The sequence below is a fragment of the Heliangelus exortis genome, chromosome 1 (genome assembly GCF_036169615.1).
Source record: "Heliangelus exortis chromosome 1, bHelExo1.hap1, whole genome shotgun sequence".
In the NCBI taxonomy this organism is placed as follows: domain Eukaryota; kingdom Metazoa; phylum Chordata; class Aves; order Apodiformes; family Trochilidae; genus Heliangelus; species Heliangelus exortis.
The window spans coordinates 29,173,149-29,195,779 of record NC_092422.1 but is presented as its reverse complement, the minus strand read 5'-3'; the positions used below and the strand labels follow the sequence as shown (position 1 = coordinate 29,195,779).

Here is a 22,631-nt window from a genome sequence, read left to right as displayed (position 1 = left end):
ATAATACTTACTCGATTCAGAAAGTCTTCAATTTTTCTTCTCTCTCTTAGACTTATTTCCAACCATAGGATTGCAACAATATCTGATATGCCTTTGTGTCCTTGTATGGGATCCCATTCTTCTGTGAAGAGGTGTCTTTGAGCAACAGCTAATTAATACTACCACACATTTGGAATTACTCCCCCCCACCACCTACTGTAGCTGTTCTATGGCATTTGATTGCTGGCCCTGTAATTAACAATTCTCAGGACTGTCCTTTTAAGTGAGTTAGAAGAAATCACAATGTCTGATATGTTTTCTTTTCCTGAATTGTCAGTTGTACTGAGAGGGAGTGAGTGCTTAGCACATTCAAATCTTCATCTGCTTCTTACAGACTTGCTGGTAGCTATTCTATAGATAACTGGAGAGACCCTGGGGCTGCTCCCTTTTCTCTTACAACATACCTTCTTCCATATGAATTTATGAATTGCCCTGATATCCTAATGCCCTAATAATTCTTCTTTCTTTTGCTGTCCCTTCAAAGAAGAGAAGGCTGTCATATTTAATTAAACATTGTGTCATTAATTGCAATAACTTAATGGCCTGGGAACCGTCCTATTGAGCATGTGTAGAACAATAATGCTGAAATATTACCCTGGCTTGTCAAACATTTATCTCATGTTCATTTTTTGTGATGTCAGATGGCATGACTTCTCAGCTTCTTGTAAGAATGAGATGTCTGGATTTCTGAAGTCATCTGCCCAGCTGATGGGTGCTGCGGGGACCTGGTTGGCCTGGCAGGTACAGGGCACCACAGATGCTCTTGACAGCCCTTGGACTGGAGTCTGTGATAGATTTTATCCATTTTCTTATAGAATCATAGAATTGGCTGGGTTGGAAGGGACCTCAGAGATCATCAAGTCCAACCCTTGATCCACTCCCGCTGCAGTTCCCAGCCCATGGCACTGAGTGCCACATCCAGTCTCTTTTTAAATATCTCCAGGGATGGAGAATCCATCTTACCACAGCCATGGATATGGCAATTGTGAAATGACACAAATTGCATTAATTTCAGTCAGCAGCTGCTGAGGATTCTGGGAAAGCATATTTTGTTTTGGGAACATCATGTTTGGGTTTCCAAAACAAAATTTTGAGGGATTTGTTCCATGAAAACCTCAAATGTTGGCTTACCTCCTGACTGAAGGTGTGGAATTTTTTTTGAAAACAGAAAAAACGTATAATAAAAATACAGCCAGCCAGCCAGCTCTGCTTACTCTTCAGTTGGAAGATTATTTCTTTTTTTTCTATGTTATTACTAAGAACCTTTACAATTATGCTCTTTACGTTTGTATTTTGCTCATCACTGCAATGTCTGTCAGTGTCCCAGTGTGCTGCTTAAATTTTCTTTGCCCAGCTTTCCAATCACCTACCTGCTTTTTTGTTTACATCCTTGACATCCACAAATAATGAAGCTTTTCAGTCATTCCATGGCCAATCTATACCTAGTTGTCTTCTAGTCTTCTGATTACAGAGTAAATAAGCAGTTATGGAAAATGCACATTCTTTAATGTATATTAGGAGAAGCAGATGGTGCAGTCTGTTCATCGAGGAGAATCAGTTTCTAAAACAGATTTAATCTGGTTTGCAGCAAATACCACTCTGGTACTGTCATGGAACATGCATAAAGGCAGAAATCCCATTTCAGATTGTATTTAATTGCAGTAATGTGTTTATTTCATGTGTTAGCCTGGGCATCACATACTAGAACATATTTTGTAAAGGCACATATATTGTTTAATATATATATATTATATATAATATATGCAATATACATAAATATATATAAAATATATATATAATATAATAATATATACAATCTATGCAATAGAATATATATTATATAATATATATTATTATATCTAATATATTATTATATTAAATATATATGGTATATATATTGTATATATATTTTATATATTATATGTATAATATAATATATATTATATATAATTAAACATATATTGTTTAATGCACAAGGCTACGTTCTTTACAATTTGGTATTTATAAATATTACTCTTTTTCATTACTCTTTTCTCTAGTTAAATGTGTTCTGCTCGTCTGTTTTTCAAACCTGGTTTTCATGCAGCCATTAATAGAATTTGCACTCAAGAAGAAATGCTGGCAAGTTATTATCTTAATTTGTGAAGTGGGGAGGAATTTCAAATTAATTGTAGCAGCATTTAACATAAATTGACATTTTTCCCATTGTGAAGAAGTTGTTTCATTTTTTGCTTCGGAATTGAGGATTTCCTAAAATTATCAAGGCTAGAAAAAAGCTGGTTGTGTTCTCCTTCTGCTAAGGCAAATGCAGAAAAGAATAGGGGGTGTAGTATCTTTTCTTCAGCTCAGACAGATCCTGTAATCTCTAGAGCAAGAACTACTGAGGCTGACATAGAAGTCTTCAGTCTGTGTCTGGCTGAAAAAAAACCCCATACTGGCAGAGAGAGCTTTCTTCTCCCCACTTAACACAAACACAGTGTCTGCAGCTCTAGATAGGGATGTTGCAAGCAAGATGGGAAAGTGGTAGGTAATTTATATTCCATTTCCTCTTGCACTAATGGATGTGGGAATCCTCAAAAATCTTGTGGAGTTAATAAAATTAAAGGATGTGGTGGAGTAGAGCAAGTAGTCCAAGTAATAGTGAAGAAACAACATGATACAAAAGCATCCTCTTGGAAGAAACCTGCTATGCTTCCTGCCTTTCCCAGTAATTTCTTGACTGTTCTCTGCATTTAGAGAGTTTAATATTTGATGGTTTATTATTGTAAATAATAATATGATAATAATTATTTATTTTAATATATAATATAACATTATATATAATATTAATTTATAATATTTATTCATTTGTTTATATTTATTTTATATATTAATTTATTATTATGAGTAATAGTATAATAATTATATTATTATAAAATTATAAATAGTAATTTATATTAAAAATATATAATATATAATAAATATAATATATAATAAATATAATGTATATAATATATTATATATAATAAGCATATTATATATACTGTATAATAATTTATAATAAAATTACAAATAATATTTTATTGTGTTTTTATAAAATTTATTTAGTATAGAAATTATTATAAATAATAATATCATAAATAGTAGTGTGATATAATATCTATTAATTAATGTTAATTGATGGAATTAAATATAAAAATGGTTTGTTTCCCAGTCCCCCTAGAAATACTTATAACTATTTTTGTACAAAGCCAGTAATTAATAAATGAGAAAAATGAATACGTGTACTTCAAGGTGAGAGTGTTATGTGAACCCAACAGGAGGCTTATGAGCAGGGTAAACAAAAACTGCCTGTTTGCAAAGTAGTGTTTGTGATATGCCATGATTGTTCCTAAAAATGTAGCATGTATAAAGAGGGCAGGTACCTGGCAGTTCACATCATTCTGAGCTGACAGGTATTTACTGCTGTGTATCCTCTGCAGACAGAGGTATGTGTATGGTTTAGTAGAAAACACTTCTCATATCAGTGTTAAATGTTGTTTTTAAAAAATAAAACTCTTAATCTTTAACCCCAAGGCAACTTTTTATAAAAGTTCACATTTCTTAGCTTTTTTAAGTGTGACCATGGCTGTTTGCCAGACTCCCCCCTAGATGCTCTCTCAGTCCCCCTCAGCAGGATAGGGGGGGAAAATAAGATTAAAGACTGATGGGTCAAGATGAAGGCAGTTTAGTGAAAGAAAGCAGGGCCCAGTATGTGTATCACCTGCTTGGGAATACAAATGCCTTAAGAATAAATTCCACCCTTCTCCTTTCTCTTAGCTTTTATTGCTGAGCACTAACATGCATGTGGCATAAAATCATATGGCAAGGGATGTTCCCTTGGTCAACTGTCCTGGTTGTGTCTCCCTCCTCCCACCCTCTGCCTGCCCCTGGCCCCTTGGGTAGGGTGTTGGAGAGGCATCCAGCTGTGATGCTGTGTGGGTGCTGAGCAGCAGCACCCTACACGTGAGTCCCCTGCCAACACCACCCACCTACTGTATGGGCTGTAGTGGGAAAAGTTAAACCCATCCCAGCCAGATTCAGTACCCAAAGGTACTCTGGTTTAATGCTGCTGTTTGATATGCACATTGAATTGAGAATTGTGGCAGGTTTTTGAAAAAACATACTCTTTTTCTTCAACAACAGTGGTTTCACAGTATATTATATTTCATGTTTGGATTACTGACTTAAGAAATTCAGGACCATGCTCACTTATGGCAAGCCAATGGAATTTGTGTAAAGCATTTCTTCTACGTATTTGTTTTTTCAAATTGCAGCCTTAGGTATAATTAAGCAAAACTATGCAGAGCAAGCTTTAAAATGTAATGGCCTCGAAGCTTCTTTCAAGACATTTTTTTCCTCTGTGGAGGATGCACTCAAGCAAATTACACATGCATGGAGTCTGCTTTCACACAGATCTTATGGAGAAACCCAATTATCCAGCATCCTGTTAGGGAAGCTAGACAGTATTTGTGCTTCAGCCATTAGCTGGTTTTGGAATTTGTCATACCAGATGAATCTGTAATCAAATCTTTGGGGTTTTTTATTTAATAACAATAGGTGCAGCTTCACAAAGTCTGGGTGAGTTTCTTTGTGTTTGTGAATAACAGGCACTCCTCTGAACATCTCTAAGAAGAGAATACTGATGTAGCACAGCTCAGGTCTGCATGCAGCTCAGTTTATTTCTTAACAAATAAGCTCTCTGAGGAGTGTTCAGAAGATAATGTTCTGACTTACCAAGCTTATGTTGTGGGGTTTTTTCTTAAAAACAAAGGCGAATTCAGTTTTTAAATTACATTCTTAAAACACAAAATTAAATATTACACTTTCTAAACTCAGTTTCCTCAAAACCTAGTCATGTCCTCGGGCACTGTGGTCATCACTGGGCTTTTAAAAGAAAGGTATTTTGAAGTAACATTAAGAGTTTTGTTTTAAGGTTGTAGCACAGCTTAAGGCTGAATCTTGAGCCACAGCCTGTGGTTCCTGAAGGCATTTTCAAGATACTGCACTGAGAGCTTTTATCACTGGCCACAGTGATAAAAACAACTGGGGCTGTCAGGAGCACCATACACCCCAAAGATGATGCACAGAAGCCAATTAAGGCTTTTTAAGAAAACAGTGCTCACATTTGCCCTCTGAAGCAGGATTTAAAAACCAGACCTTGGGAAAAGTGATTTGAGCCAGGCCGGATGATGCAGGGGTGGTGTAAAGCCATCCTTCACCCGGGAGGAGCCATCCTGTGCTCCAGGAGGAGCACAGAGCTGTGGTGGGTGGCCCCTCTGTGGCTTTTCTCTCCTTTTGCCATCACCTTCCAGTCCCAAAGCAGCCTGGAAGCTCCCAGCCCTGTTCCTGCTCTCTGAGCTCTCTCCACACAGCTGGTTTTTGCCTTTGGTTTTGCCCCCTGTTCATTTTGTGGTGCTTGGCCAGCAGCTGAGATGTCACAGCAGATGTTTTCAAGTGGAGGTGGGCAGGTAGGTAATGTATGGGGAGAAGAAGCTGGGGACACACTTGTTTTGCAAAATCAGAGGAGATAAAGTGCAATTAAACTACTTGAACAAATATAGCAGAGCAGCAGTGCTGTGGAGTTGGCAAAGGAAATATAGTTGGCAGAAAGAATGATGATAAAACTTTAAAAAAAAAAAATCTGTTTTCTACTCTAGGTGATACATTTTTCAGTCTGCTCTTCAGTTTGTTGTGTTTCTTGGCTTGTTTTTTTTTTTTCTTTCTTTTACTGCAGCTTGTGGGAGAAACTGGTAAGTTTTCCAGTTGGAGGATAAGGAAAACTGCTTTTTTTGCATAGACTAAGGAGAAATACAGATTTCTTTCCTTTCTTGTGTTTGCTCTGGTCTTTCTAAGGGTTTCTGGGGTTGCTGAGCCTACACATCTTTTTAAATTAATGCAGACTTTGTTTGGCTTTACAGTTCCTTAACAATTTGGTTCTCTTTGCTTGCAGGGCAAGAGTGTTGGGAAGGTTAGTTCAACAGTTCAGTGTGAGCTCATTTAGCACTTCAGTGCAAGAATAATGTAAAGCTGTTTAACAGTAGCTGAATTATGCAAGATTACCTTGTAAACTATCAGTGGCAGTGTATAGTTATCAACATATTAACACATAGGCATGCACAGTGCTTCCTCCCAGCAGTTTTCATTTCCCTGCCCTTTGCAGCAGTCCCTTGCTGGTTGTTTCCAAGAGAATTTTAACAGAAGAGAGATGGATATCCTCAAAAAGGCATCTGTGATCTCACATTTTAGGTCTTCAGGCTAAGGAAGGAAGAGGCAGAGAAAAACCTTAAGAACTTGAGTCAGCTACATTTCCTAGGGAAGCAATCCAAATGTTTCCCAGATTGCCACAAACTGTTAAATTGCTTACAGTAAATTTTCACTTGAAGATGCCCAATGGAGCCAGATGCCAGGATTTTTTTGCAGGGCAATCAGGGGAGTGATGAGGTATCTGTGAAGTGGATTTTTAGAGACAGGAGTGTGTAGTCTGAGGCAGGGTTGATGGCAGCTGTAACTCCCTAAAGATGTTTTGCAGGAGAAGAGGAGGAAAAGGTTCAGATTAAGGAGAGTTACCTGAGGTGCTGCAGGGTTGGGTTTTTTTCTCATTTGAAAATCTGTACTGCCTCCTTCTTTCCAGCTTCTCTTTGGCTATGTGAGCATTTTCATCAAAAGAAGTGCATAGTGAATTGACTGAGCTTGTAAATGATTCACCTTTTTTACCAAGAATTCAAGACAGAGGCCCTTCAGGGTATGGCAAAGATGGGACTTCTTAAAGGAGATCCCTTCCTAAAATTCTCCTTTCTTATTTCCCATTAGCAAAATGTTACATACACTGTCTCTGTATCTGGAGAGGTGACAATTGTTTGGCTTTTTGGTGCCTCGGCTTCCATACCACTGGTTTCAAAACAACAAGCACTGAAAATTAGTTTTTGGAAGGAAAGTGATGGTTTTGAGACAAGTCTATTTATTTTACTTTTAGAAAGAATTAATACTTGAGAATTTAATATTCCTCTTCTAAAATCTAAGTTGAAGGAATGTCTAACATATAAATCAATTTTAGATGGAGGAATCTGAAAACTGAGGAAAATGGGAGGAAGAGAGGAAACCGTATCTTTGAAAATGAAAGTGAGAAAGGAGACTTTAAAAACATTATGAAAAGGCTTAGACCTATGATGATTCTTTATTTTTTATAGCTTTTTAAATCATGGTAGGATGTTTTTCTATAAATTATGTATAGTAATGAAATTGAAATTATGAGCCTGAGGTGTCAGTGGGTACTCTTCAGTAAATAGTACACAGGAGAAAAATTTGTATTATAATTTCAGTATTACAGTGGTCATTTATGTCTTTAAAATACAAAAATACCTGAAGTTAATGTTATTTTTAAAGATCTGATTTGTCTTGGTTTTTACAATAGGATGTCAGATCTTTTCTTCTCTTTTATCTTCTCAGGCACCCGAGTGTAATGTCATCACTAATTGGTTTGTGGTATCATAGAAAATATTCAAGATGAAATTTTTCTTAAACAGGAAACAATTTGTAGCTTCAGTCTGTAGCTGAGTACAGGCACACAAACTTCCAAACATATTGCTTATTCATATTAGTGGGAAGGTGGGCGATCCAGGATAGTAAGGACAGACATAAAATAAAGATTTTTTTGGCCTTTGAAGTTTGAATAGCAATAGGACTCCAAACTGAATGTTTTTCAGAAAGGTGTACGTGGCATAGCTGGGTGCAGAGCTGGGAACAGGGCTTGACTTTAAACACATCTTATCCCAGGTTTCTGTTGAAAAATCTCAGGAGCAGAGACATCATCTGTCATCTAGATCAAAACTCCAAGTTCTTGGCATGTGCAGGGTTTAACCCTTTTACTCATGCTGCCATTTTTAGCAGTCTGCATTTTGTCAGTGGTGTTTCAAGTACTTTATTTCCCAGTTGGTTGGTTGGTTTTGTTTGTTGACAATTTTGAATAAACTTCCCTTTCAGTAAGGGGAAAAGACTTCCAGTATCTTGCTGCAATGCAAGAAGTCATCTTGAGGCAGCAACAGAAGAGATAAAACTATTCCTTACACTTTTGCCTTAAAAATAGTAAGTACACTTCTTAATATGTTTTTTTCATGTGTAAAATCACTTGTATGTTTTCAAGACATCCGACCCCTCTCCAAAACTATGTAGTCTTTTTTTGTCTTTTTTTTTTTTCCCAACATATCTTTTAAACCATCTAGTAGCATATATGAGGAAGAAGTGATGTGGCATAGTTGTTTTCTGAATGATCATCTTTTTTAAGAACAACTAAAAGGTGTGTGCATATATAGTTAAAATGTTATGTGATCCTTTTGAAAGCAATACATCTTACTTTAATTAAGGAGGATAATCTTCATGCTGAAATTAAAGGGCTGGCCTTTTTCCCTTCTGCTTAGTTTTCTAATGTGTCCCTTTCCCTGGATCTCCAGTCTTTGCCTTCTGTAGTATTATTGAGGTTTGTGAGGTTCCTGTTACTTACCCCATAGCAAGGAACCACTCTCACTTTTTGTTCATTCCCACTGATATTTAAGACACAGACATCTGCATGTGGTGTAAGCACTGCTGTACAGATAATGTTGGATGGTTAGCTCAGAGCTCTGTAGACTTCTTACCCCAAAGGCTAAGCCTTTTTAATCTACTTTTCCCCCTTCCTTGCTGTTTATCCGAACGATGACCAACAGACTCCTCTTCCTAGCTGCCCATTCCCATTGTGTCTTGCTTCTCTTCCAGCCTCTGTGTCACCTCCCTCTCTTTTTCCACATGGACCAATGTGTGTTATGTACATCTGCAGGGCTCTTCAGAGCTGTCTCCAAAGTTTCCCCTCTGATCCCATTCCTTCTGGCATGCTTCCTGAGCTCTTCTGCTTGGCATCCCTCAGAGCTCTGACAGTCTTATGCCTTGTTCTCATGGCTGTCATCATAGAATCATAGAACTGGCTGGGTTGGAAGGGACCTCAGAGATCATCAAGTCCAACCCTTGATCCACTACTGCTGCAGTTCCCAGCCCATGGCACTGAGTGCCACATCCAGTCTCTTTTTAAATATCTCCAGGGATGGAGAATCCACCACTTCCCTGGGCAGCCCATTCCAATGTTTGATCACCCTCTCCATAAAGAAATTCTTTCTAATGTCCAACCTAAGCCTCCCCTGGCACAACTTGAGACCGTGCCCTCTTGTCTTGCTATACCTTACTATCAAGGTAGCCCAGAACAGGCCAACATGAAAAGATACTCAGATTTTACTTCACTGGAGTTTTGGACCTTTCTTTCCCTGGAATAAGCCACAATTTTAAGCTCCCTGATCTAAGAATGTGTTGTGTGCTGTGGTGTTATCCACTTATAATTGTTGAAAGTATAGTGGAAGAGCCTTTTCTCCCCACAAGTGGGAGGTGCTGGGTTTGATCCAAGTCCTGCTGGAAGGGCACAGGGGGTGAATGGACATCTGTGCCCTTAAGGGTAGCTGGCCAAAGACCCTTTTAAGTGCCAAAAGGGGTGTTGAGTGAAGGGAGGGGGCAACAAACAAAACACAGGGATGCAGACCTGGACAAACAAGCCTAACAGAGGCAAAGAGAGGCTACAAACATTGTCAGCCAGGCTAATGGATGGACTACTTATAACTGCTCTTAGCAGTCACATGGCCTGGAAAATATCTCTGAGTTATGATTCCTTCCTAAGGTTAGCCTCACCTAACAGATTTCCACCATGTCCCCCTTATGAACCAGGCACCACCAAAGCCTGAATTCATCAGCACACTTCCAGAGGAAGTATCCATTAGGCACGTGGGAGCTTAATGAAAAATACACATTATCTCGAGCTGATCTTGTCATTTTCTTCATGCTAATTACATTAGGGCATCACTTATAATGTTTAAAGTTGAATAGTTATTAATTTACATCACTAGATTGCTAAAGGCTATGTTTTTACTTTACCTTTATGTTATTCATCCTCACAACCTCAACCCAAAAGGTTCCTAATCATTCACAGTAATCACCTCAGAGAGGAAAAACGCAAGCTTGGTGGTTTAATCAATTATTCCCATTTTATCAAACCAGAAAGTAAAATGCATAAGAAATTTTTCCTTATTGTTGAATTGCCATTCATATCTCATGTTCTGTACTGGAGAAAGATATGTAGAATTGGAGTCTTCTGTTATGACTGTGGTCCCTGTCTCAATATTAGACATGAAATTATCTTGTATTCATATGATTCATTGCTCAGCCTTCAACTTAGATAGTTGAAGATACCAACTTCAGAAAAACCTAATAGGTTTCCTGAATGTAAAATGATTACAGCACTTTTCTTGAAATGCCAGGATTTCAAGACTTAAATTTAGTTATAAATCATATTCTATATTAATAATTTGGAATGCTGGCAAGTGCACTTCTTAATGTCATTTCAATTCAGCTTGTCATCTTCTCTGTCTGCCTGTCTGCTCTTTACAAATGAGGACAGACTCACTTTGATTTGACTGTGTGTGTGCCAGGGTAACACTAAAGGTCTGAAAAACAGTGGATGCATCCATGTGAACTGCAGTCATCTGCCTCCATTTATCACGAGACAGCAGGATTTTTCTTCTTACTGCCAAACAGAATGTGCTGAATTTACATGTTACTCGTTCTTACCTTTCAGATTATGTGACAGATTGAGATTGTTTTGTGTAGCAACAAGTTATCCTCCTTATTAGATAATGTGTATTTTTACTGATGAATTCTAGTGTTTGCCTATGCTGCTTGTCATTGGGCACTCCCATGGGGTTGTTTTAAAAGGATGTGCCCCACAGGTTGCTGAGCTCCCTTAGTCCTCACAGAATTAAAAACCTTTAAATTTCAGCATCTCTTAGGAGTTTTCTTCTCTTGTGCATCACCCGCTCACTTCTTACACTTGGAAGAGAAGTCAGAGAAGTTGCTACCTGAACCTCAGCAGGGTGCTGTCATAGTCCAAATGACCACCAAATAACTAGTTGTGAAGCTATATTGTTACATTTATTTTATAAGCTTATTTTGGATGAGATTTTGCAGCCTGTAAAATAGGGAAATAGGCAAAATAGGGAAGCAAAGAAAAAAACTTTGCTTGTGTTTCTTCTTCTCCAAAGCTTGGAGCAGTGGGCCTGCTCTTTTCCAGTGCACATCCCTTGGGTGATATTGCAGGGAGAAGCAAACCAACTTTTCCTTTTTTGCAACAGTAAGGTTGGCTTTTTACTTACTAGTGCTCTGTGTAAGTACAGCCAAGCACAAAAAGGTATTGAAACTTTTCAGTCCTGACTGTACAATGAGTTCTTTATAAATGTCAAGAATTCAAGCCCTAGCAGCATTTCTGGTTAATTTACCTGCTGCTCATCTCTGAAACACTTGCTTTGTGGCAGAAGATCAATCACAGGAGATCATCTATTATAAAGGCCTTTGGTTTATAATGTATTGCTGGAAGATACAAATATTTAAAATCCAATTAGCATTTCTTCCTAGGAATGGGCAGATTCCCTGTCTCCTTTTTTGAGACTGCTGCATGTTGACAACTCCTATAGAATTATTTCCAGATCGTTCAGATTTTTTTTCCTCTTATTCAACTGTAGGCAGAATGACAGAATTGCAATATTAAATGTATTTTGCTGGGAAACCACTATGGTAAATTCAATGCCATGCTGGTTATTTGCTGTATTTCAAGGCAGAAGAGCTATATTTGATTTTGGGGGTGGATGAGAAAACCACAATATGCAGGCTGGTGGCTGCTCTGTCACTAATTTATTGACAGGTTTAGGAAAAAAAAAAAATCTACATTCTCTCTCTCTCTCTCTTTTTTTTTCCTTTTAGGCCAGATATTAGCATGAATTATGGCACTACCTGTTTCAACAAGAGTCAAGGGGAAAATTTAAGTACTTGGAGAGTTATCTGTAGTTCTGAGCCATAACGAAGGCTCTTAGCTGTCACACTCCTACAAATCACAATAAAGAATAATGGGTAAAAAGCCACTGCTCCTTTAAATCAGTGTCACCAGTGATTCAGAATGTCTATTGATTTATTTTTTTTAATTCTACCAGCAGTTTCAATTAAGATTCAGCAGATACACTCTGAGAAAATCCTGTATAATAATGTTTTTGGCTAATAATGTTTTGGTTTAATACTTTGGTTTAATGTTTCTTGAATTCTGCTTAAGAAGTGGGCACTGAAAAATAATAATATATGTAACATATTAAAATGCTGGTCTAAAAGCCTAATACAATGCCTAATTCATAGCTTTCATTATATGTATTTTAAGTGTATTATTACTAGAACACATAAATACATATTTCATCAACTTTTTTTTTTTTCAAACAGCAGCTATACAAACTGTAAAAGTCAATTATATTCACCCAGACATAATACTTTCCAAATATGAAATATTTATATGGCGTTGTCTGGAAGGGAAAAAAAACCCACAACAAAACAAACAAACCACAAACAAAAAAACAAAGCCCCAAACAAAACCACAACAACCCCATACCATATTTTCCCAATGTCTGTACCAACAGATCATCAGAACAAAATGATTACAGACTGTGTGTTTTTACCCTTTGTGATGCATTAAGCAAATTTCAGTGCTTCATCCACATGTGAACCATTTGCTATTTTGGGATATATGCCAGCTTTGTCATGCCCTTTACCTGTATTTGTGCTTTTGGGGGAGGAGGCTAACCCCAGATGTGCAGCAGCTGCTTTTCCAAGTATTATTGTGTGAGTATTCCACATGGAAGCCCAGAGGAAGGGAAGCAGCATGAGGCTCTGTCAGTCTCAAGGAGATCCTGAAAACTGCAGAAGAAAAGAAATGAGAAGGACAGCCACTAGGGAGAGGTGCAAGATGCATGTGTAGAATAAATGCATATTAATAAAAAAGTTTGCCTCCTAGGTCACTGTGCTTCCCATTTAGGTTTCTATATTGGCATGTGGCAACTGCTGTAATTGCTTCCATTAAAAAGTAATAGCAGAGATGTAATATATTTTTAGTTCTCAATACAGCAATTTTATAAGGTAGGAACAGGGAAAAAAGTTATCAATGTGCTGTTAGCCAGTTTTCTAAGGACTATCTGAGAACTGTGAGTTGCAATTTGGAAATGTTTGGCAAGAAACCTTGAAGTAAAACAGGGATATCTCTGAAATTTCCTTCAGAGACATTTGTAGCAGATAGATGTGTTAGTTGGTACATGTAGATCTTTCTGAAAATTTCTGTAACTTCACAAACCAAGTTAGATTTTCCATTTCCATTTGGTAGGCTGCCCTCCTGTTTCCCAAGCAGGCAAGAAGGTTTTCTTTGCTTTCAAGATTCTGTGCTGGGGAACTTCACATGTTAAACATAACTTCACTGCAGACAACATTTGGAGGCCTCTGAGAAGTGCATTAGCTCTCCTACACGTTTGGTTTTTGACTGGTTTGGAAATTAGCAAGTTCAAATAAAAAACCTGAAATGCATATCCTGCGTGGCAACTGAAAAGTGTGAAGAAACAAATTATTGGTGTTCTTGTATGCAAAGAAGGATGAATTTCTGGAAGGGACACTGAAACAGGTGGTGAAGTTTCCTGTATTGTGATTGTTAAATGCTGGAGCAGCCAGAGACCTTCTACACTGAGTGAAGTCCAAAGTTCATGACAAGCTGTAAGCTAAAGAACTATCAATTTTTTGCAGACTTAAATATCCAGTTTATTAAGAAGCTGGAGCTAGGGTTGACATCACCATTCTAAAGCTTTTCATTCCAAGGACAGTCTGAGTGTTCAGTCCATATTTTCGGTGTTCTGGCATTTCATGCCAGAAGTGAAGGGCTAATGTTCTTTGGCTGTTTTCCTGAAGAAATAGAATCATAGAATCGTAGAATTAGCCGGGTTGGAAGGGACCTCAGAGATCATCAAGTCCAACCCTTGACCCACCGGTGCGGTTCCCAGCCCATGGCACTGAGTGCCACATCCAGTCTCTTTTTAGATGTCTCCAGGGACGGAGAATCCACCACCTCACCGGGCAGCCCATTCCAATGTCTGATCACCCTCTCTGTAAAGAAATTCTTTCTAATATCTAACCTAAACCTCCCCTGGCACAACTTGAGACCGTGCCCTCTTGTCTTGCTGAGAGTTGCCTGGGAAAAGAGACCAACCCCCCCCTGGCTACCCCCTCCTTTCAGGGAGTTGTAGAGAGTGATGAGGTCTCCCCTGAGCCTCCTCTTCTCCAGGCTGAACAGCCCCAGCTCCCTCAGCCTCTCCTCATAGGATCTGTGCTCGAGTCCCTTCACCAGCCTGGTTGCCCTCCTTTGGACCTGCTCCAGGACCTCGATATCCTTCCTGAACTGAGGGGCCCAGAACTGGACACAGGACTCGAGGTGTGGCCTCACCAGGGCTGAGTACAGGGGCAGAATAGAGGCTACTGTAAATTTACATTAAGAGTAATGGAAATAAAACTCAGTGCAACGAGGATTTAATCATGGAGAAATGCCACAGCTCTAAGCCTGTCATGCCCCAAGAACAGGAGACCATCTGATATACTTCAGTGTGGTTATAAACATCTTTGTGTCTTTGTTTATCAGTTAAGCAGTGATGAGGAGGACTGTGAAACAACATTGCAAAACAAATATCTAGATCTGGTCCACATGAAGAAGAGGGAGGTGTGGTGGCCTGAAGAGGGAAGGAAAGACAATTCCTGGTTTATCTCTAGGAGGACCTGTCTCATGAACAGGAGCAGTAGCAATAAGGAGGTTTAGAGAAGGAAGTGTATCTCTGTATCCTTTATGGAAAGGAAAAGTATGAGGGGGGACAAGTGGGGTGAAAAATAGCTACAGTGGGAGACAGGGAGGACTTGAAAACTCCCCAGGGCAAAAACAACAGGAAAAATAGCAAAGAACCACAAGGAAAAAAACCTGGCAAACTATATAACCAGGATTTTGTTTGTAATTATATTTTTTTAAAAAAAGTCATTGAGACCAAAAATAAAAGAAAAGTCAGGCCATGAAGAAATGGAGAAAAAGCCAGACTTGGGAAAAGATATTGATTTAGCGTTAGCCTGTGCCTCTTTGTGAAACTTGAGTTTAGAAGACCTTTGGTAACCAGATCAATAAAATCTTTTAAATCATTTCATTAGATTGAAAGCCAAGAGATAAACTTTTGTATTTGCCATATCAGGAGTAAAAAGTGTTCACTGCTCATTTACCTTCTGATCGATTTTCCTTCAAGCTATGAAAAAACGTGCTACTTTTGGACAGAAGAAGTAATTGATGTACCTTCTCCTGATTTAGAAATGGAGAATACAAAGCAATGGTCACTTAAGGGTAATTAAAACTATCAAACAATTACTAGTCTACAAAGAGTCAAGAAGAAACAAGTTTATGTATGAGACAAATCTGTCAGCAATAACTGTCCAGCGATTTTGGCTTTATTTCTAGTTGCTACAACTGGAGAATTTATTTCTTAATTTAGTGCTTACCTCAAATGTGATTTATTTAGATTGTCCAGATGTTAAATCAGAAGCATACTGAATTTAAATTTACCTTTTCATTGTATTTTTATGGAAAGAAATTGGTGATCTCAAGCACAGTGGTTTTTAAAGTACTGTCATATCACTTTTGTGTTCTACCTTAGCAAATGTATAGTTACTATTGGCACTAATGTCACCATACTGATTTTTCTTTGAAAATGAGCAAACATCACTGTACTTTAATTGGACTCTTAAGTCCTATATTGTGTTCAGTGAAAACTGACTTTTCTGCCTATAAGATTCACCTCTGGAACACAAATAACGTTGCTGATAACTCTGGTTTTATCTCAATGTTTATTGTAGGTGCCATTCAGTAATTTTCTCTGAAGGGACATTGTCCTGCACCTTTCTCAAGCTTGGTTTCATGCATTGTCATTTCAAGTAGTAATTCTAGAGTGCTAAACCTGAAGAAAATGGAGCACTAATTCTACACCATGTTACATAAATTACATAGGGGTGAACTTGACAAAATGTGTTCAACCTCTTGACCTTCTCAGAGTCTTTCCTGAAGAAGACTGAAGATCACCTTGAACCATCATACAGTTGCTAACTGTATGATTGAGACTTGATTGTACATTTCTCTGAACCTAGGTGGATTTCTCTGTCTTCATGTCTTTAAAAGTGCTCATAAAACAGCTATCTGTGCTCTGTTACTCTTTTACAATGCCAAAAGAAAGGTCATGGAAATTTATATTTCTACATTAAAGTATTGTGGAGAAGGTCATGGAGTTGGATCATCACTGCTGTGGAAGTTAGCAGAGATGGACTGAAAGCTTTTTCAGCCCTCAGCTGAGTAACCTGAGTGATTCTGAGCTCATCTGGGTTTGGTTTTATCTTTTTTTAAGACCACGAGCTTCCACCTGAATGTCAGGCTTTTGGAAGAAAATTTGTTTTCAGATGTGAGTTTTAAGTATCTTCTCCTTACAGTTACTTGGTTTTTAGTATTTCAGTATTTTCTGTAGCATACAGAGTAAAAAACAATGTAGGAAAAAAAAATTCAGAAGAATATCTGTTTTGCCTTATGATTTGTTTGCAGCTGACCTTCAATGAGGGCTGGTTCATACTTGCAGATATTTAGAGGATTGTGTGCTTGTCTGAATTTTTTATCAATTCTCTTCTTTTCTTTTGCAGATTACAGATAGAAGAGTCTTCTAAGCCTGTTAGACTATCACAGCAGCTGGAGAAAGCTGTAACCACAAACTATAAGCCTGTGGCTAACCATCAGTATAATGTAAGTAGCTTTCAGCATTTTCCCTTATGCTCCTAGCCAGGAATCTGGCTTAGGACCCCAGAATTGCTCTGTTGCTGTCCTGCAGCCCTTCCACTCATATTTGGTCACTTTCTTTGGAAGTGTTACCTGGTTTCTCACTGTTTTTTTCTTCTGGGAATCTTCTTTCTGTATCAAGACCAACAGCACCCTTGGGGCTGCCAGTTCTGACCACCTCATGTTTTACCTGATGGAGAGCAGACCACCTTCACCCAAGCCTTCTCTAGTGTCTTTATTACATTCTTTCTCTAGTCTTTGTTTATGTTTTTTTCAATGTAATTTTGAGATAGGGGGATAAAAGGCAGTTTTGCCTTTGTGCTATGAGGTGTAGAAACACTACTTTGAGGCAAATAAAATCCCACATGGAGGTGGGTAGAAGCCTTGAAAGGAATCATTAGTTTCCAGTCCTTTGCAGGAACTGACAACAAGTAGAAAAGAATAACAGCTGATAATTTTTCACCATTTCATACCTTCATAGTATGTGTTATTTGCATCATTAGCTTTGTCAATATTAAACCCACGCTGCTGTTCCAGATCAGTTGATGTACATACAAACTAGAATGTCTTTTTTCTTAAAGATCCTCTGTGAGTAATTTGTATGCACACCTATAGGATCGCCCTTTCTTTTGAATGTGAGAAATGTGAAGTCATGCTGAAAATGAGTCACTGTGTTAGTCACTTAAACTTTTACACTTTTTATTAAGATTTTATTTACATAAAACAAATGACAATATACTGGATGGTATTTAAATATTCTTCTGAAAGGCAGTGTTATTTCCACAGAACCACGGTAATCATTTCTCTCTCATGGGACTGTTTTGTGGAAAATAGTGTTCAAAGTCTGTTCTATACATAGATGATCATCCCAATATAGCTATTTCATCTAAGGGAATGACATTTATCCAAAATAGACACACTGGTATATCCTGCTATGCAAATGTGATTTTATATGAATATATTGTGTTGTGATGCTACTGTTGTTCTTTAACTCTGGAATGAGCTGTGGTGATGTACAGTGTCTCATTTTAGTGGGATTCTGTGCCATTTCCCTGACATCATTACAACAGTATGACTTCAACCTGGAGACAGTCTCTGAATCTCTGTTCCAGTTGCAAGCTGCTGTTTTCTTAACAGAAATTGAGTCTTGTGTGAGATTCAGGGAGAAATGAAGGTTCTGAAAAGTCATGATGCTCTCCTGTCCTAATTGGAATGGTTTTGGTGGTTGCATAGCTACCTGTGCTAACAGAAACACATTGGTGGTGGTTTTACTTTTCATGTCTGCTTTAAGTGTTCTGATGGGAAAAATCTAGTAGGACAGACTTAAAATTGAGTCACTCTTGGTCATGCCTTGATTCTAAAGGCACAGAGGTAACTACTCTGCAGCATCTTTCTTTTCATGTCCTTTAGTATAGAGATTCAGTTTTAATGGCTGGGAGGATGCGTGACTAGGAGAATATGTCCATGAACTTTTTTAAACTTCTTTATTAAATTTTTATGGTGTTTTTAAGTAGCAGTTGCTTTCTTAAAACTTGCTGTGTTGCTTGTAATCATGACAGTCCTATTGGGGGCTTCTCACAAGAAGAAAAAAATACACACACCACCATACATGCTGATGCATTTTGTCATCTTCAGGATAGTTTCTGGGGGAAGAATGAGCACCTACTAAAAAAGGAAGGAGTAAAATTTCCCAAAGAAAGATATGATAGAATATTAATTGGGGCTTAAATGTAGCTGCTCCTCATAGCCCTAAATGAACATATGACAGGAAGGAGGGTGGAAATAAATTGCATGTTGTTGGGCAATAGCAAGAGCTCTTTTGAATACCAAAACAGGGAAAGTGAAAGTGTAGGGTTTTTTTCAATACATTATATTAAGCTTACATTTTTATTATAAGGAAATGCAATTCTATTACAATATTTCACAATTCCATTACAAAAAGTCCCTGGGGAGGGACTTTTTACAAGGATGTGTGTGTACAGTGATAGGACTGAGGGTAATGGTTTCAATCTGGAAGAGTACCCTCTTTGGATTAGGCAATAGGAAGAAATTCTTTCCTGTGAGGGTGATGAGACACTGGCTCAGGTTGCCCAGGGAAGTAGTGGCTGCCCCCTCCCTGGCAGTGTTCAAGGCCAGGTTGGATGGGGCTTTGAGCAACCTGGTCTGATGGGAGGTGTCCCTGCCCATGCAGAGAGATGGGAACTGGATGATCTACTAGAGAGTAGTTAGACATTGGAATGGGATACCCAGAGAGGTGATGGAATCAGCATTCCTGGAAGTATTGAAGAAATGTGTAGATGAGGCACTTCAGGACAGGCGCTAGTGGGTATGGTGATACAGATATTTATAAATATATTTTATTTATTTTAACTGGAGGGGGGAGACCCAGTGGGGGGATCACCATGTCACGGTTGGACATGGTGGTCTTAGAGGTCTTTTCCAACCATGACAACTCTGTGATTCTATGATCTTTAAGGTCCCTTCCAAATGAAAGCATTCTGTGATTCTTTGTTATATGCCAGGATTATCACAGAATCATAGAATTGGCTGGGTTGGAAGGGACCTCAGAGATCATCAAGTCCAACCCTTGATCCACTACCGCTGCAGTTACCAGCCCATGGCACTGAGTGCCACATCCAGTCTCTTTTTAAATATCTCCAGGGATGGAGAATCCACCACTTCCCTGGGCAGCCCATTCCAATGTCTGATCACCCTCTCAGTAAAGAAATTCTTTCTAATGTCCAACCTAAACCTCCCCTGGCACAACTTGAGACCGTGCCCTCTTGTCTTGCTGAGAGTTGCCTGGGAAAAGAGACCAACCCCCCCCTGGCTACCCCCTCCTTTCAGGGAGTTGTAGAGAGTGATGAGGTCTCCCCTGAGCCTCCTCTTCTCCAGGCTGAACAGCCCCAGCTCCCTCAGCCTCTCCTCATAGGATCTGTGCTCAAGTCCCTTCACCAGCCTGGTTGCCCTCCTTTGGACAATATAATAAATAGCTTTTTTCTCTGGGAAAGGGATCTTTACAATACACACCTTTAGAAGGCTGCATTGTTAAGGTTTTTGCAGTTGTAATACTTCTGTGACTTTGTTATATTTTCTAACACAGTAGAAAATTTTTCTAGTGGTCCTCTTTACCCCTTCAGAGGCTTCTTTGTGGTTTCTTCCCACACTCCCTTACTATTGAGATTGGTAACCCAGCTACAGGGGATGGGAAACCAGCTAAGACTTCTTTCAAACATCTTCAGATGAAATTGTGGATTTAATCTCACTTCTTTATCACCTTTGTATTAGCTACTGAAGCAGTGAATACATCGACTTCAGTATTAATGATACCTTCACGAAGGCAATTCTGGCAGCTCCTCAGCAAGCTTAGCAACATGCTGGGAAGGTAAACAGGTTGTTTACCTGTATTAAGTCTTGCAGGGATAACTTTGCAACTTCTGCACTTGACAGGTTATTCTAAAATGGCCCTTCCATGAAAGCAAATTGTATTTTAATGCTTTTTAAATTTTAAAAACACACAATTTAAAATAAATCCAGTTAACTTACAATGTACATGCAATCTGGAATATGACTCTTAAAAAGTGGTTTCTGCATAAAACATCCTGATTGCAAAGAAAACAAGAATGAGAAAAAAATGAAAGGCTGCATTGTAAGTTGCTGTGAGCAGTGGTTTTTTTTTTAAATAGCACTTCACAATGTGCTCTGTGTTTTTAGACAACAGTGGGAGCTGTTGCTGAAGTTGGAAGGAAATGCTAGAGTGTTGCTAATTAAAATGTGGGCAACTGGGATGCCAGCTGCAAATAACTTTTCAATAAAAGGAGGGTTTCATATTCAGATTTCTGTGTGAGTTGTTTTTATAAATTAATGAGTTAAGAATATTAGTATATTCACGTTGCATTTGTATATGGAATACAAACACTCCTCCTTGGTTTACTTTAGCTTACCAAAAGAATGTAAACTAGAAGCTCCCACTGGCAGAGTGTGCCAAGGCATTAGCATAGAGAAGGAAGAATGCTGGGCATGACAATTTACTGTCAAAAGAAGATTGTGCTTTGGTTAAAAAGACTTAATTTGTCTTATTTTCTAGGCGACTGTTACTCATGTAACTCAAGATTTTATACCCAGTCATGAAATACTTCTGTCAGAGACATAGCATCAGTGAAGATAATGTTGAGAATTTCCTTGGTGTTACAGAATGATAGTGTCACAGAATGGAAGGATTTTTTTCCTAATGTGTAACCTCAATCTCCCCTCTTCAAGTTTTAAACCATTTTCCCTTGTCCTCTCACTATGCAGCTGTGCAAAAAAGCCCCACCCCAGCTTCTTGTAGGTCTCTTTCAGATATTGGAAAGCTGCTATAAGGTCACCTTGGAGCCTTCTCTTCTCCAGGCTGAACAACCCTAACTTCCTCAGCCTACGGTTACTTTGTTCCTCTGTGTAGGAAGCATAAATTTTAAAACTAGTAGATTATTTTCTCCACTTGGAAAGAGCAGTAGCCAATTGCTATCTAAGTACACTTTTCCTCTATGTCATTTGAAGATGTACAAACAGTGCCATGAATTTTTTGGTGGTGTTCTCAAGAGATTGTCTTGAGGGTCCCTATAGCTTTTCTCATTACACCCATATCACAGAATCACAGAATCATCCAGTTTAGAAAGGACCTCTGAGGTCACCAAATCCAACCCTTGATCCAACACCACGATGGCACTGAGTGCCACGTTCAGTCTCTTCTTAAGAACCTCCAGGGACAAAGAATCCACCACCTTCCTGGGCAGCCCATTCCAATGTCTGATCACCCTCTCTGGAAAGAAATTCTTTCTAATGTCCAACCTAAACCTCCCCTGGCACAACTTGAGGCCGTGCCCTCTTGTCTTGCTGAGAGTTGCCTGGGAAAAGAGACCAACCCCCCCTGGCTACCCCCTCCTTTCAGGGAGTTGTAGAGAGTGATGAGGTCTCCCCTGAGCCTCCTCTTCTCCAGACTGAACAGCCCCAGCTCCCTCAGCCTCTCCTCATAGGATCTGTGCTCGAGTCCCTTCACCAGCCTGGTTGCCCTCCTTTGGACCTGCTCCAGGACCTCAATCTCCCTCCTGAACTGAGGGGCCCAGAACTGGACACAGGACTCGAGGTGTGGCCTCACCAGCGCTGAGTACAGGGGCAGAATCCCTTCTCTGGACCTGTTGGCCACACTTTTCCTGATACCTGGATATTACTTAGCCAGAAGTCCCTTTGCTTTGCCACATACAGAAAGATAAACCTAATTTTGTGTTTTTGTTGTTTGGGGAGGTAGAAAATCACAACAGGGTTGGTGAGAGCAGACATAGTAACTGCTACTGTGATAGAGTGATGCAGCTTCTGTCTCTCTTTATCTTTCACGGCTTTTAACTGGTGTTGTTGGATCAGAGAAAAGTTGCACACCTGAAAAACAAATACATAGATGTTTGCACTAAAAAGTGACCCCAGGAATCCAGAATTCAGTCAGTCTTTGCAAACAGAGATGCCTTTGTCTTTCCTGCCATCTTCTGGACTTGACCTCTAAAGTATTGGAGGCTTTTCTGGCAAGAAATTAAGGCTGAATAATCCATTTCCTCCTCTTGTAAAATGTTAGCATGCATATATTCAAAACATTATTAAATCTCCAGTCCTGTCACCCACAGGCCAGTGTCTCAAATGCAGTAGTGCTCTACCAAAAATCCAGGAGAGTGTTGTTTACCAGCATCAGCCATGACCTGATCAGCAGCTGCACAGAGAAAATGGAAAATTCTCTGGATCTCTGAATCAAAAAAAGCTGAAAACTCAGGCTCAAGAAAGT

At 38.9% G+C, this 22,631-nt stretch overlaps 1 protein-coding gene across 1 annotated transcript in view; it reads left to right on the top strand.

Moving 5' to 3' along the window:
- GTF2F2 (general transcription factor IIF subunit 2) overlaps positions 1-22,631 on the top strand; it is a 92,274-nt gene that overhangs the window by 57,979 nt on the left and 11,664 nt on the right. The window contains exon 7 of the mRNA XM_071739800.1: positions 16,690-16,789. Within this exon, the coding sequence (XP_071595901.1) occupies positions 16,690-16,789 (100 nt within the window). The remainder of the gene's footprint in view (positions 1-16,689; positions 16,790-22,631) is intronic.